Genomic DNA, 16,612 nt, shown 5'->3' with positions numbered 1-16,612 from the left:
GGTCTCCACACAACTAATCAGTACTGACCTCTGATGAGAACGGCTCTGCTAGCCTCATTTCATGAAAGAGTCTTGCCATCAGTCTCATGTCTCAGCCCACCATCCTCACTAATAGCAGTTGCCTTCTCAAGGGCTTTCCCATCAATCACCCAGAGGATATTGGCCTATTAGTGATGCTGTTTGGCTTCCATTGTAGGCATTAGCAGACGCACTTAGAATTTTTTCACCACAGTCAAATTCTAACACATTACACTGGCATTATTTTCAACTTTATTTTTTCACAGACCCCTTTGAGGGGGGGCTTTGCTGTTGCGCCTTTAAATTACGTAGCCGACAGTCTGATAAAGGGAGCCTCAACATGGTAGGACACACCACACTAGTCACCAATGCTGCTGTGTTACATGTCACACCTCTGATTCTACAACGCTGGCATGCTACATGAGAGAACACACTGGCGCAGCATGCTTGTTTTGTACAGTGTGAATGAGCAAAGGCGGTGGCCTGATGAGAGAGTCTTGTTAGTGGAATTACAGAGCGATCTCCGTGTTAAACAGCCTACAGAGGCCCTAGCCTTTTTGACTGATGAAAAAGACAAGACATTTTTAAAGAATGCAATTAATTAGTCAAAAGCTGAAGATTAATTCAAGTCAACCCTCATCACAGTTACTGTTCAGAAGGCTCCAGGTCATCATCTTTTAGACGACTGCAGATTGATTTTGTTAAAAATGGATGACATATTTAAGAAGAATATGCTCATCAGTTCAAGACATATAACTGACAAGTAAGCAATGCGTAAGCATCTTCTTCTATATGAATTCACAAAATCCTGAATCATTTTAAACTCCAGTAAATGCTGAAGTGCATATCTGTAGAAAACTAAACTTCCTCATTTAACAGAGAATTTATGAGCATAACTGAATGATGATGATATTTGACTTTTAAAGATAATTACAAACAGACAACTGCAGCTCTTCCAAATATTAAAACATATAATGTGTCATGAGCACATTGGATTTTAGAATGTGAAATAACACAATCCTTTAACAATTACAGCAATTTATGCAAGTATACCCAATCTTCTATCAATGCTCAATAAAGGAAAGATCTAGACACACAAATCTTGTTGCTAAAAATGTGTTAGAGTATTTTTTTACTGTGCAACAAAAATACCCATAAAAAAACATTATAATGGAAAACCTCCCTGGACACATTTGTTGTGATTTGTGTCAACATAATGATCATTTTACAACCAGAACTCAACACAAGTAGACACTTTATGACAGACAAAGCTGGCAAATGCTACTTTACACAGCAGGCATCCAGTGCACTCAAAATGCTGCAATTTAAAGCCAAGTAACACCTGAACATGACGTGACTTCAGAACAAATTGTGATGAAAAGATCAATAATACTATCAGGAACTGTCATCAACATAGCACATTTAAGCATACATCAAGGTTTAGTTTAAAATCAATACCTTACTGGTACCTTCTTCCACATCATGTGTACATCTATACCATGTTTCTGACTATGGCAGAAACTGATAAGTCAAAGAAAGCACATCAGACCATGGTACAAGATAAACACAAGGGCTGGACACTTTACAAGGCAAATTGTCTTTTTATTAACATTTATGTATAGGCATTCTGTGGATTCATAGATTTTTTTGAGCAATGAGCAAGGCATGGCCCTTTTCCTTTTGTTTCCTGCAAGCTTTTCCTGCCATAAATGTAATATAACAATTACACTCACACAAATTTGATTGATGTTTTATATTGCATATATAGTGCTCAGTATTGTGAACAGTTGTGTGTAGGATCTTTGATCAAAGTGGGGTATATTACTGTCTGCTGTCTAACACTTATGTCAAACCAACATTGATCATGATGAAATTGTAATGCCAGCATATTCACAGTTCAACTTGTTTTAAGATATTGAAGGTATATTGACACACTCAGCAAGGCAAGTCTTCACAGTCTACATGACTATTTACTGTTACTTCAATAGCAAATTTCCATATTCCACCATCCAAATTGCATATTCTTTGCTCATGAGTTAATGATATACTCCGTGATTTTCTTATTAAATATGCTCACTCAGAAAAAAGTAAATGCCTGTTATTGCCACTGTGGGAATAACAGAAACTACATAATTTTGGTAATGACATAAATTTAAAGTTTATAGTTTTAAACCTCCGTAAGCAACAAATATTCCCAAATCCAGCATCTGAAGCTGCAAAACACCCAGCTGTGTTTGTAACCTGAGATCAAAAGGAGCATCTAAATGTCTAAAACCTGACATTTAAGGCAACTCCACTACAGACAACTCTAGGCTGAACTGCTGTTCTTGACTCTGCTATGATAGATGAATTCTGCATGAGGCATGAGTCATGCAAACTCTTGACTCTCCTCCTGAGCTAGTGACTCCATCTGCATCCAAATGACATGTGTTTTGTGGAGAGACTATGATATATCCCTGCATGTGAGCAATGCTTTTGTGCTTCAAATAGCGTGCTACTGCGTGCCAGGCCTATACCCACGTGATGCAACAACAATGATGTAACAACAATGACAGGGCTCCCTGTCCATCGTCACGGCTTTGTCTTTGACATACACAAACAAGGTATAGGTATGCAGTGCAGCATCTGACATGTTGTACTGAGAATGATGGTGTTTGAATTGTCTGATGCAGCTCTTCTAAACAGGATCAATACACAGTTAAAAAAAACTCCAGCTCTTTTGTTAACTCTTTATACAATCAGGAAACACACATTTGCACCGCTGTGGAAAAAAGGCAAAAGTTACCACTCACCTGGTCCCAGTGCTCAAATAATTACACAGAACACTGTCGATACATCAATACAGTACACTTCTGAGGGAACCACAGATACAGGACCTGAATCTAAAATCTGAACAAACACCAAGCTGATGTCCCATCAGAGCTCAGCACTGTTGTGTATTCCTTGTAAAGAGAGCATGTTGATCTGCTATGACCAGCAGCAGGTGTTTTAGTATCCTATTCTTCCATCTCACTCACAGTGAGCCTGCTGCAGCAGCAGCAGCAGCAGCAGCAGCAGCAGCAGCAGCAGCATCAAGCCAAGCTGTGGCTCACAGCCTGCTGGTTACAGCCTTTTTATTTTCTATCACATTCTCTCACTTTGTAACCTCTCCATCTATCACCACTGTAACCAAACTCAAGAACAGTTAGTTTGTCTAGCAAGCATCTCCACACACACAGATGAGAGCAGATCTTACAAACTGGTTTGAAAACAAACAGCTGAGGAATACAAATCCATTACCATAACCAAGGAACACAACAGATCTTACTGGAGATAAATGTTACCATAACACAACCATTTGTAATGCTGTTCCCTTTTTTAATAAAATAAATATAAGTGTGCCTGTTTTTTCCAAGAGTGTCACTTTGCCTTCATAATGACAAAAAAACAGTACTAATACTTTTAACAGATCCCTTCAAACTTCAAGCTGATAATTCACCTGTCATCTGCAATATAATTTAAGTGTCAAACGACCATCTGGTGTATGATTAAAACATCACTGTGCAGAGTTTGTTGTTTCTTCATGCTCAAGCTATGGTCAACTGGACTCTCTCATGTACGATGTGACAAAAAAAACTTGCCTTCATGATGGAAAATATATCAAAATTTACCTCTTGAAACCATTTGAAGCTCTTTTCTCCAAAAACCATCTAAATGAGAATATGGATGTCGCTGTTGTGACTGCTAAAGAAACTTATTTTTATAGTGACATTTTGATACTTTTACAGTGTGAAAACGTGTCACCAGTGGACTCTTACGAATATGTACCTTTCAGACCTATAGGTGGACAGAAACAGATTTTAAGTAACGCTCCCGGCAACTGGTGTTTTTTCACAGGTGCGCACATTTAGTCGGAAACTAACTATTAGGCAACTGCATCACTGTAGCAGTGTGGTTTTTCAGCACGAGATTAAACAAACATGACACATTGTTCCCCTTTTGCTTAGCCAAGTGGGTGATACTACTGAATGCCAATCTGAAATTTGTATTTAGTTTTGTCGGCATCCATCCAAAATTGGGATAAAGCGATAGTCACAGAGTAAATAGCTGCTACTGAACCACAAAACTGTATCTCAATCGTATCTGTGTTTGGCCTGAAGATACACAAACAACTATGGAATTCATTCTGTAATCTGTAGAGGCCATGGGTACAAGTTCAGGCCAGTTATGTAAATACAACTCGCCATGCATTTACAAGTCGGCATAGAATACACCAGCTGTGAGTAGGATGGACAGTGGAGGAGAGTAGGGAATTTATGTAAACTGAGGTGTGTCCGGTAAAACAGACGCCACCTTTCATTTGAGGACCTAAATACATCTGGAATGTATCTGTTATTCACTGCAGCACATGTCGCTTCAGCAGAAAGTCTTGTGCCAATCCATGGGATTTGAATATTCATGCAGCGCTTTCAGTTTTGGAATTAAAAATTTATATCTTTTAAAATAGCTAAGAATATTTATTTTGTACTTCAGAAAACAATGTCTTGAATGCACACACAAAATGTAAAGGTATGGCTTTGGGGACACTGGCACGCTGAGGATATTCTCAAATTCTCATATGCAAGATTGCGGCAGAATTAGACAGGACTGACTCACATCACTGCCATGTGATATTGCTGGGGTTATGTGTCTAAAGGGTTACTGGAGTAATACACCACTACTATTAAAAAGAACCTCTGTGAGCACATGCAGTCATACAGATAAAAGTGACTTTCTTGTCCTGCAGGTAGTTTTTTATGTTGTCAGAATCAATAGGAATCAACTAGAGAGGAAAACTTTGCTTGATGAGACAGTGATGGCAGGCTGAAGAGGGCTTGGTGTGTAGTGAGGTGTTGGGCACAACACTGGAGAGACAGGCTAAGATTCTCTGCAAAAAATGCTGAGGTTATGCTGGGTTGGCATGACTATGTGACTGCAGCACAGTCCCAAATCTCTCCGTCTTCTCTGCTCGCTGTCATACATCCATCTGCTCCAGTCTCTCTCTTTTTCTGCCTGGGTCAGTGTTACACTCCATTCAGATCAAGATTCTTTCCAGCATTTGTCACATCTCTGGCTCTGCTCCTGCTGTCTCTAATGATCCCGTCTCTCCCTAATCTGTCACACTACGGCAGTGTTCTGTCCATCCTAAAGAATCACACCCTCTTCTATCTCCATCTCACGCTTCCTCTTTCTCATCTTCTGTCTTCCCATCTTCATGCTCTCTCCTACCCACACACTCATTCAGTATTCATATTTTAGAGGACATTTATGAGCATGAAACTGAGCGTGTGCATCTGCACCATTTTCGGTACAGAGGAAACCTACATTTTCTCCTCTAGCCTTCCCCTGTCCCCCTCCTCTTCCTTATCTAGCTAATCCAGATTCTGGTTTTGGTTTCGTGTTGCTCATCTTTTTTTAGACTGAAAGCCATGTGCCACTCACTCCTACTCTCCCTCTGCCTCTTTCTCCATCTTTTTCTCCCACTGCCACCCACTCAATCCCTTTCACCTCTTCCCACTCCATTTTCTCTTCTTTCAGTTGATGTGATAGTATGTGCACTGCAGATTGTATGTGTCTGTGTTTGTGTATACAGGAATGTTTTTTGTGTGTTGGGGTGTTAACATATGTGGTCTGCTAACCTGTCTGTGGCTTCCTGCCACAAACCATGTACAGATCTGTTTGTCATTATATCTGGTCAGACACTGAAAATAACTGCAGCGGTGCTGTCCATGCAACACACGAATGCGGCCATAGGTTTTCAGCAGTGGACTCAATTTATTGAGGAACATCAAATTGGTATTTTTCACACACTTGCCCCGAACAGTCTGTTAATGGCTGCAGCTTAGAGATTTTGCAATAAATCCAAGTCTGTCTGGGAGGGGACAGACACAAACACACACCTGCATGCAAAACACCAGCCACATCATCAATGCAGCCTCACTCATTATCAGTAATGCCCTTTGATTTGTGGCTTCTGGATCCGACCTAATGTCTAATTAAAGTGCATGCTAAGATATCTGCATTTCCACAATACACAGGGAATACCTTACAGAAATCAAAGCTTTGCACATGAATTTAAGACAGACTTATGAGCAACCCTCTGCTCATAACCACTCTTTATCTAAGTTCTGAGCAACACCATATTTGAAAATGTTAAATGGATCGCTTTCACTTCTGAATTTGTATTTCCAGTGCAATGTCAGGCAAATGCACAGCAGTCACTGGAACTCATTTCCCATTTTTTTCCTGTATCTTGTATGAACAACTGCACGCACTGAGAATAGACATGTTTAAGCCACAGAAATAATCTGTTATCAAAATACTGTTTTCTACCTAACATGCTGTACATGATACAGCATAACAAAAACAAGAGGTGCTTCTAATGCAGAAACAACAAAATTAACTCCAATTTCAAGGGCCCATGACATTGTATTTAATATTTACAGTTTAACTACAAATGTTACATTTGCCTCATATCATTCCTTGGGATAAACAATTTGTGCAAAAACTAAATGTATGCACTGTTGGTCCATAAAACTTCTGCTTTAGATATTTCTCTTATATATGGTGTTTACAACAGCACAACACTGTGCATATGGTTGTTAGAGCTTCACACACACAGCAACTAACACAAGATATTTATATTAAAGCCTAACAAACAATAATTAGAAATAGGTAGCAGAGGATGAAAAGACGGAGACGGAAATTTAATTGGGAGAACCTTACAAAAGGCACCAAATTTTCACACCTAAAAACAGAAAACAATAGCTTAGACAATTATACTGGATTTTATGACTGCCTGAGATTACTTAAGATATTATCTCTACTATTTGTGTATTGAGAAGTGTCTGCAGATCAAGAATTCTACCTTAATCTTTGACTGGTATAGTCGTGTTGTATGCATTTTTAGCTGCTGTATGTTACACAGGCCTTTACACACGCACAAACACACCACTCTTTATCTAAATTCTGACCCTCCCTGATTAACACATGCAAGATGACTTCACACACCCATTTAATACGGTTGTCTAAATTAGAAATCACAAATGTGAGAAATGAGCAATAATTTCTTTGCACTCCTACAAAAGCAACACTGCAACAACACAAATGACTGATTTCGCCCCATCATAATGCTGTTTGTCATCTGCAGTACCAAAATAATCATATACTGCTAAATGCTTTAATGCTGCTTCATCCAAAAACAGTGTGATTCCTTAACTACCTGCGAGGACCCAAACACCAGCATTGAGTCTCGATAAATCAGATTAAATAAGAAGTCAGTAGTGAATAGGAGGAGCCAGTTTTCTGGCATAAGAAGAGGTGACAAACTCTCACACAAGCTGGAAGGGGAAAACAAGGAGTCAACACATGTGCCAGGACTCTGCTAGAGGCATTTGGATTCCACTAGGATTGAAGCCTACAGGGGAACAAGTGTTTACACTGGTGTGCCTTATATGGCTGGGCTTGGCTTGGCTGTCTTCTTTTGCAACCAACTTAACAACATCTGATCTCAAGAAAGAAAAAAATATCATATTTATCCCTAAGAATACAACCATAACACATCCTAGCTGCGTCTCCCACCTGTCTGATTTAAACTTTCCCATCCCTAAGGTGACATTAGTGTGTGCAGACCATGTAGAATTAGCAGGACGGTATGGAGGATTAGTTGGACATTCTCCTGAGACTTTTTATCTTGCAACATGGCCTCATGAAGGCATTTGCACTTTGAGCGGCATGAACATAGTGACAGCAGAGAAAGATGGTGTCCACAACTGGAAGTGTGAACGATGAACAGGTGTGACATTCCCCACTACTGTCAGTGTGCCAGATCCTTTTTTCAGGGACATGTCACCTACTGCTGAGCCTACAACATAACATCTTAATAGTGTACAGCCATGCTTTAAGCCAGGTTAGTCAAGTTTGTATTGATGCAATGCACAGACTGATCAGGGGAGGATTCACAACTAATATACATGCATATAGGCTACCACCAATATTGGTACTGTCATGTCACTTTAGGTTTTTGCAACTATGTGACTGTCACTTGTCCCCATTTTTCACAGTGCATGCTGTTAAATAACGGAGACATACACAGTACCATTCACACTATGCCTTGTGTTTATATGTGCAACAGCATCCGAATGTGTGATTCCAACAAGTCGATCAACAGCAGCGGCAGTGCAGCCTAATCTCATGTAATCAGGACAGCTGCATAAGGTGGCATCCTGCGGGCCTAGCAAATGGAGATGTGGCCTAAGAAACGGGTCTCCAACAGCACTGAGACATGGGTTTAAAAGCCGGGTCACACCGGCCGTGTCGTGGCGGGCTTCTGCACATAGCTAAAGTCAGCGTATCAGTCAGTCTCCTCATCCGGTAGCTGCTACTCACCTGTATTTTCACGATGCCTTGCCAAGACCCACTGCATCGGTTCTGCTCTCTCTCCCATATCCTCCCGGCTGGCGACCCGTCAGCCCCGCTCCCTCCTCCGGACACCAGCTCAAGGGGTTTTGGGTGGATAAAATCTCAGATGTGTCAGCGATAGAATTAAAATAACTGTGCAGACGTCATTACAGCAGAAAGATGAATGGACCCAGAGACACCAGATACCCGGAGCCACCTCCGTTATCCTCCGGGTGTCACTCGGACTTGAAACATCAAGAACCGCGATTAATTACGCAGCCGTTGTGAGGGAAAAAAACCCCTCCGGAGACTGACGGCTCGGTTCTCCGCTAAATTGCAACACGTCGTCGGCTGTGAGCTGTTCACAGAGTGTGCCTGAATCCCACGTCCCTTCCGTGCGAGCTCGGCGTGGTTATTTCTCCCGCAGGAGGACAGCAGTCCATCGGGTTTGACGAACCAGACGACCCATCGGGGTTTTACGTTGTAGCCCGAGTGTGTGCCATCACAACCGGACAACTCCCGAACCCCGACACGGAGAGCAGCTAAACGGAGGCAGCATTTCCCCGAGAACCTGGCTCACCCCCTAGGAAAAATTCCCACCGAAAAATACGTACGAATTGGCTATTCCTCTTCCGTGTTTGGCTGCGCAAATGCCGTTTTGGTTTTACGCACACCTGACTCGTGTTTTTTTTTTTCTTGTAAACGGCGGACCGCGGACACTTCGGGGATCCTGCGGAGAAAGGGCGCCACCGGTGGTTCGAGGATATCAAGGAACCAGCAACTGGTTCAAAGAGAGCAGTGTTTTTTCGAGAGGGTGCCGCTCCCCTCCGTGATGTCACCCAGAGAGACACCCAGGGGAGCTCCGACACGCTCCGTTGTTTGTTCAGTTGTTCGTTGGTCTGAGGAAACTGTCGACTTGGACCGCCATTTGTTAAAAACAGCATTAAGCGACGTTAACGTAAATAAAAACCCTACCTTATAGAACCAGGCTCTGCGACGCATGCGCAGTTTAGTATTTACCCGAAGCAACATTCGTTACCACAGTGACGACATGGAGATGCAGGCGACGACTTGTGCGAATAATTGGCGTGATTTATTTATTTTATAAACAAGCTTATGTATTAAACTACCAGTAAAGCCACGTTTAACGCTGGTGTCGATCTAAAGTGTAAGATTATCCACTATATATTTTTTAAACACTACGTACCCTATATTTTTCGATTAATTCGCCTCATTTCGTTTCAAATTTGCAATGACCGTAGATAAATTCTATTACTTCTGCTTCATTTAGGCAATATTGCATCAAATCATGATTCAAAACACCATTTTGCTCTTGTGGTTTGCTCCACTTCAAAGATATGTTTAGTGTTCAAATAATACTAATGAACACACAATGTCAACGGGCTGTGTTTAATTTAGCTTTTTTTCCAAGTCCCTTTCGTGCTTTTATTACGCGTCGGACCGACACCGTTCTTCCCTTACTCTTCTCATCTTGACACAGCGCGCTGTTCTTTGGATCGACGTATCAAGGGCGTGGATCGACTTTACGTCATAAAATCTACACTTGGAAAAAGGAATGCTATCCCCCTCAAAAATGTCCAGAACTTTGCTGAAATTTATAGAGAAGAAATCTAATGAATGAATCATTGGAGCACATTTGGCTTAGTCCAGTTATAGAGACTTCTCACTTTCACACAGCCTGCTGCCAAGACTGCTGACCTGACCTCAGAGCTTGGGGGTTATTCTGCAGATATCTTTCTGAAAATAGATCCAAATCTGCTTTGCAACATGATTCATTTTGATACATAAATATTTCTTGAGGGATAAAATGTGAGAAACAGATATTCTATTATTTATTTTCTCATATTTTCTTGTACATTTGCATGTCTAGACATTAAATGCTTACCCACACTTGATGCACAATTATCTTAGACCGACTAGCTACCTTCTAATATAAAGAAAGTGATAATTTATTATTAGAATTACGCTCTGTCTGGCTGCTTGCATGACACTCTCTACTCCACTGATGCTAAAGCTTTGATTTACGCCTTTGATATGGATGTATGTATGGATGTATGAACAATATACGTAAGCTTGTGTTTGCTATTTTGCTCATGCTGTGTTGGAAAAATCTGGGGACAATGTATTCAGAGGATTATGATTCCTACACAGCCAGCTGTTTGGATTCATTAAACACCCCCAAACACTCACTGGTGAAATTCAGCACTTTCGCAATCAATTGTACCAATAAAAATATTTTTTTTTCAACACTTCTTGCTATTACATTGTACCTGAAAAATGAACAGGCAAAATGATTTTCCCAAGATACTATGTGTAACATTTTCTGGGTTTTTCCATATTAAATTAATGCCATGTAAACTCAATAGACTAAGAAAAAAAAGAGACTATAATCAAAGAATAGGCTCCCCCTAGTTTGAGCACCAGATGGTACATCCCTGTCTCTCCTCCTCTCCCTCTCATTCTCCTCCCTCCTGCTTTCAGTGTCCTCCATCTCTACCCTTTCTCTCATTTTCAATAAATTAAGGACATTCTAACTTCCAGACTGCTGTGCTTCCTCGTCCATCTGCTGTTCTTGTAATCTCAACAGAGCTATTGGAGAGGTAGGTAATGCCTATGTTTCCTCTTATCACGTAACAGCAAGATTTAGTAAGAGGCATTTTTGCAAAGCTGTGTCCAGCCTACATTGTGTAAGACTCAAGCTGTTATGCTGCGATCATTCTGCGATAGCTATTCGTCTTGATTTTTCCTACTTGCATTTTCACTGATTTCCTCTATTGCAGTTGCTGTGATCCTTGTTTCTCTCCTCCATCTTGTCCTCCGTTTATAGCTCAAATGACTCATGCAGGTTTTACAGTGAAGTGAGAGAACAGGGAGCAAGAAAGAGATTAAATCTTCACATTATTGCATCTAGATTAAGCTCTTGTCGGGGTCAAAGAAATAAAGATTGAATCCTTTACTTTAAAGGCAATCTGCAGCTGCATCACCATTCTCCCTGCCTCCATTACAAAACTAGCAGATTGTCCCATGAAAAGGTGTAACAAGGGAGCTGCTTGGAAATAATTTCTTCAGAGGAACGTTATGTCACAGCAGCTGTGACCAAAATAAATAACATCCTGTCCCTTTGAGCATCGGAGTATTCCCATCAATGTCATTGTTTTCCAAGGTCACAGTTAAGGCCTCACCGCCACAGTACTGCTTCACTGTTGCACAGTGAAAACATGAGTATGAGGGGTTCTCACCTATGTCAGTGTCTCTACACTCAGCAGAGCAGATAACATAATGTCTGAGCCTAATTTAGAGGGATAATCTGGCTGCGTGTGTTTGCTGTTTTTCCTCAGTGAAGCAGCACAGAGCTGACCTTATAAAGACTCCTCCTGGTCAGACCACACCTCTGTCTCAGAGTCCATGGAAGCCAAGGCCAAGTCCGGCGCTCCAGCGCCCAAAGCAGCATCTAAAGCAGAGAAGAAGGAGCCGGTAGCCCCACGCAAGGCTGACCCTGCCCCTGCCGCCCCTGAGCCTGAGCATCCTCCTCCCTCCCAAGATGGAGCAGCAGAAGCTGAAACAGCAGCAGGTGATGAGGCTGCGGCCTCCGGCACAGACTCTCTGGAGCACCTGAAACCCTTCCTCATTGGTGGTGTTGTTATCGCTGCAGGAGCCATCCTGCTGGGAGTGTTGCTACTGGCAAGGAGAAATTAAAACTAAATCATTATTGCAAGTTAGAGTATTTATTGGTTGATGAGCTTAGAGTGTTGTTGCCGATTGGTTCACAGACTATCATGGGGGACAGGGAGCCACTGTGCATTTTATGTTTTTTTTGTTTGTCTTTTTTTCTGACCTGCTTTCACTTGTTGTGAATCAAAGCATTCATGTTTTGATCAAGGCTGTATATGGAGCATAATTATACATAGTATATGCATGAAAATGCTACAATACTCCATCTGAAATGTAATTATGTATTTCTTAAAAAAAACTTACATTGTATTACAGAGCTTAAACGCCTAAACTCTCTAAAGGTAGCTTGTTCAACTGCTTTATCTTGTTTAATTCGGTTTGTGCAAATATTGGCACAAGATTGCAATATTTGTGCATTCTTGCACCGGAAATGAGCTTGGTTCACTTTGCTAAAAGATCATGAAGAACTGTATTTATATTATTGAAACTTCTAACTATTGACATTGTGTATCAGAGTTATAGGTTTTGTTTTATTTTAAAATAAGACAATTGAAAGAGCAGGCTGAAGAACAGCCGAGATTATGCACTGTGATCTATTGCACATACTTTGGCTATATCATTGCCTGATTGAAAGGATTCAGTTTCTCTTTCAGAGTGCAGTGAGACATCAAAGACATCAAATCTCTAATTGTAAAAAAAGTCAAATACAAAATGGCACAGTGCAATAAACTTTCTCAGCTATAGAACATATAAGCATGCAGTGGTTGAGAAATGGCATGTAAGGGACTGTTGGACATAAAACATGTACACTATGGAACAGAGAATAGTAGTGATGTTACTTGTTGCTGTAGAATAAGAAAGAGATTTATTTTACTGTCAAATATTATCACAAATCAATAACCTTTCATGTCTTACACGACAGTCACAGTCATGCTAGTTCAGTCTGTTTACATCTTGCAGTATGCAGATGCTTCACTGTGGCAGCCTGAACAGCCATTAGTGTTTAAGTATCAGGTTTAAAGCCTGCTGCCAAACATGGGAGTTGTTTCAGTCAACACTATACTCCCCTGACAGTTGCAAAATCTTGTTTTCAAAACCACATTAATGGCACTGAAGTACAACTTTAATGTATTGAGAGCATCCTAAACTGCAAATACAGCGGAAGCTGGGTGTAAATGAACTACTGTCACATAGTTTACTTGAAGGGGGAAAAATGTTAAGCAGTCACAATTTTGTCACTGCATAACTCACCTGTACAGCTGTACACAATCTTTTTAACTCACACTGTGGTTGTCCCTGTTACATAAGTAGATAGCAGAAAGACAAGTCTGTCACAAACCATCACTTAATTTTAGTTGTAAGGGTATAGATTTCACACATTACTGGTCAAAAATCTTGTATGAACATACTACATTTAACACCCCAGACATATTCAAAAGATAGTATGCCAACACCAAAACAAACTTCACCTTACATTGTACAATACAGTGTACCAAAAAAAAGAGAAAATTCCTATTTTCATAATTTCAACAGCGTATAAATGCAATAATTCAGATAGGACTCCTCATTTAGCACATGTGCTGTAGCAATTTAAATTATATAAACAATGTAATAATGTATTATCTTAGAGATGGCAAAGATGGTGTTGTAAGATGATGACGAAGGGTAATGATGATGTTTTCAATGGTGACTGTAATGACTATAATGATGGTTATATTTTTTTATATATTTCTAACATATTTTCCTTATGCACCCTCCCCTCTGCCCCCAAACTTCTAAATGTATAAAAGAAAGCGTTTGAAATCCAACCTTATTAAAAGGCAGTGAACCAGCCCAATTGAGTATTTCTTTGATCACAACTGCACCTTTGTACACCGAACTTAACTTATATGAATTAATAAGAAGTCAAACTGTTTTCCAGTCAAATTGAAGAATTTGTGGGATGAATTTGCATTGTCTTCCAATATTATAACAACATACATTTTGCATGTTTACATGTTGGAACATACTTTTTTTTTTTTTTTTTTTTTTAAATTTGGCCATAATCCAATTTTACCCTATTTAATCATTTTATTTTATATATTTTGTGATTCACGTTGAAATTGTTTTTATTGAGATCTAGAGTTCCAGTACTGACAGATCAAAGCAGAGTTAGTTATATTTCCACAGCTGGATGACATTTGTTTGAAGCATTCAATTTCAAAGAGAAGATTTCGCAAATGAAAATGACAAAACTATGTATAATTATCTGAAAAATATTCACTATCAAAACAGATGTTAAGTATGTTAACTACACTATTTAATTATTTTTGACAACAAGGTTTATGATTCTACTTTAAAATATCTTGCATCAGCTTACAGTGAATGTCTTTGATCATTCTTTAATGACTGCATTTGAGGAATATTTGCTAGAAATCATCCTTCAATGTGTCTTTTGCAGAGAGAGGGGAAAAAAAGATTGATCAGTGCATATTTTTATGTGACTATTTCTACTTCACAGTCAGTATCTGTACTGGCCCAAGAAAACCATAACTGTCAAGCTCCATTGTGCTTTGCATGTACAGCCAGGGGGTGGTTATTATTATCATTATTATTATTATTGTTGTTGTTGTTGTTGTTGTTGTTGTTGTTGTTGTTGTTGTTGTTGTAATATAATAATAAACAGTAACATTGATAATAATAATAACCACAATCATAATAATAATAACCACAATCATAATAATATTACTGCCTGCATCATAGACACTTAATATACTATACCATACTATAAGTGTAATTGTGAAGTTATTTCCAAGGGGTTGTTTTGTGATGTCAATAAAATGCATTACTTTATAAAGTAGAGACTATAATATCTTGTCCCTTCCATTTATATCAGTGATAGTGTACGTAATTAACTGTTCAAATTTCAAAATAATAAACATTAGAAGAAACTATGCTTTTATTTTGAAGGATTCGGGTTGAAGTCTTACTATTGTTGCGGCTGTAGAGAACGAGGGAAACTGCTATCACTGTTGGAATTACTTTCTCTCAGAAGAACTTCGCGCTTCATCTTTGGGTTAACTAGAGTATTGACGGTAAGTAAATGAAAAGTGAGATTTTTAAATTTTGTCTGTTGACTGTTAAATAATGAACTACTCGTGGCAAAAGGCTAACGTGAGCCGACTATGTACAGCTGTGCTAGTCGCATGGCTAAATACAGTGTGTGAGCTATCGTTAGCTTACTCTGTGGGGCTTAACTAGCCCTTTATTTTGACAACCACCTCTGGAAGAAACATCACGAATAAATGAACACTTCTAAATACAAAAACTTTGCCGTTAAAGCGCTTTTCTGCGTTATTTTTTTTTTTCAAATAATACGCGCCCATTGGGCTAGCTTAGCTACGTGCTGTAGCTAGAATGTTAGCAAAACATGCTAGCTACCTGGTATAACACTCGCGTAACAGCTTGAGGTTCAACTGACTCACGTTTAAAAGTATTCACTGTGCAAATTAGTTGTTTGGTCACTATCTTGCTAGCGTTACATTTGACACAGATCTTGATGCTAACAGGATAATGTGCCTCTCTCCTCAGGTGTCCTAAAATGATCATCCCTGTACGGTGCTTCACGTGTGGGAAGATTGTGGGTAACAAATGGGAAGCTTACCTCGGCCTACTTCAAGCAGAGTACACCGAAGGGTGAGATAAATACCTGCTGGTTTCTCTCTCTGTACTACATCTGCATATGTCGTCAGCAGTAGTGGTTGTGCCTGGAATTATGCTACTTAAATTGTTAGAAAGTCTTGCTCATAATCAGAGCAATTACATATGCTGTTCTGAAGTATTTTGCAAGAAGCAGTGTTGTAGTAGTACTCTTAACCTCAAACCTTTTAGCTTATCAAGTTGTCGCAGGCTAAGTTAATTAGGTTAGGTTTCAAGACGGAGTGATGAAATTAATATTACCAATTACCTGAGGTCATTTAGACGTATTTCCTTAGTATTGTCTGCAGCAATGTCCATGTACTTTATTTATTCAGTGATCTGTATAAAATGCATTAAGACTGGCATCACTTCCTCTCTCTTCTCCCTTCTTTAGTGATGCCCTTGATGCCCTGGGCCTGAAGAGGTATTGCTGTCGGAGGATGCTCCTTTCTCACGTGGATCTTATTGAGAAATTATTGAATTATGCTCCTCTGGAGAAATGATGAATGATGGAAGAACTTTCTGGACTTTGCAGGGCTGTGACTTGGACAGATTCATGTTATGTTTATGTGTGACAGCAAATGTCGACTACAGTCAAAATCTTCTCAACTTTCATTTATGCACCTGTTTGACGATGTACGTTTTCTAAATAAAGCTGTTGAAGACATTGTTAGTTGTGTTACTCATTTATCAAGCTAGTACAATTTCGTTACTGGAACAGTAATGTGAAAATTGGTCCTCATGCTTTTGCTTAGGGAAGCAGCACCTAAAATCTTACAGGAAATTACTGTTGGTAACTTTATGA

General features: G+C 39.7%; 2 protein-coding genes across 3 annotated transcripts in view; one reads left to right on the top strand and one right to left on the bottom strand.

Moving 5' to 3' along the window:
- dagla (diacylglycerol lipase, alpha) overlaps nucleotides 1–9,422 on the bottom strand; it is a 36,040-nt gene extending 26,618 nt beyond the window's left edge. For both annotated transcript variants that reach the window (XM_023279288.3, XM_023279289.3), the window contains exon 1: nucleotides 8,425–9,422. The gene's annotated coding sequence lies outside the window, so the exon portion shown is untranslated. The remainder of the gene's footprint in view (nucleotides 1–8,424) is intronic.
- A 5,625-nt stretch (nucleotides 9,423–15,047) lies between these two features.
- Nucleotides 15,048–16,474, top strand: polr2l (RNA polymerase II, I and III subunit L). Its single transcript, XM_023279296.3, has 3 exons — nucleotides 15,048–15,203; nucleotides 15,700–15,804; nucleotides 16,202–16,474. The coding sequence occupies exons 2-3, from the start codon at nucleotides 15,710–15,712 to the stop codon at nucleotides 16,308–16,310; spliced, it is 204 nt and encodes a 67-aa protein (XP_023135064.1). The 5' UTR covers nucleotides 15,048–15,203; nucleotides 15,700–15,709; the 3' UTR covers nucleotides 16,311–16,474.
- The last annotated feature ends 138 nt before the right edge of the window (nucleotides 16,475–16,612 follow it).

The sequence above is a fragment of the Amphiprion ocellaris genome, chromosome 1 (assembly GCF_022539595.1).
Source record: "Amphiprion ocellaris isolate individual 3 ecotype Okinawa chromosome 1, ASM2253959v1, whole genome shotgun sequence".
NCBI classification, from domain to species: Eukaryota; Metazoa; Chordata; class Actinopteri; family Pomacentridae; genus Amphiprion; species Amphiprion ocellaris.
Note: the sequence above shows the minus strand (reverse complement) of the source record. Positions and strands in the feature narration are given on the sequence as shown.

What these genes read in the sequence shown, in the direction of transcription:
- polr2l (XM_023279296.3), top strand. Translation starts at nt 15,710, where the DNA reads ATGATCATCCCTGTACGGTGCTTCACGTGTGGGAAGATTGTGGGTAAC. An exon ending in CAAGCAGAGTACACCGAAGG is followed by an intron (nt 15,805 to 16,201) that starts GTGAGATAAATA and finishes TCCCTTCTTTAG; the next exon opens with TGATGCCCTTGATGCCCTGG.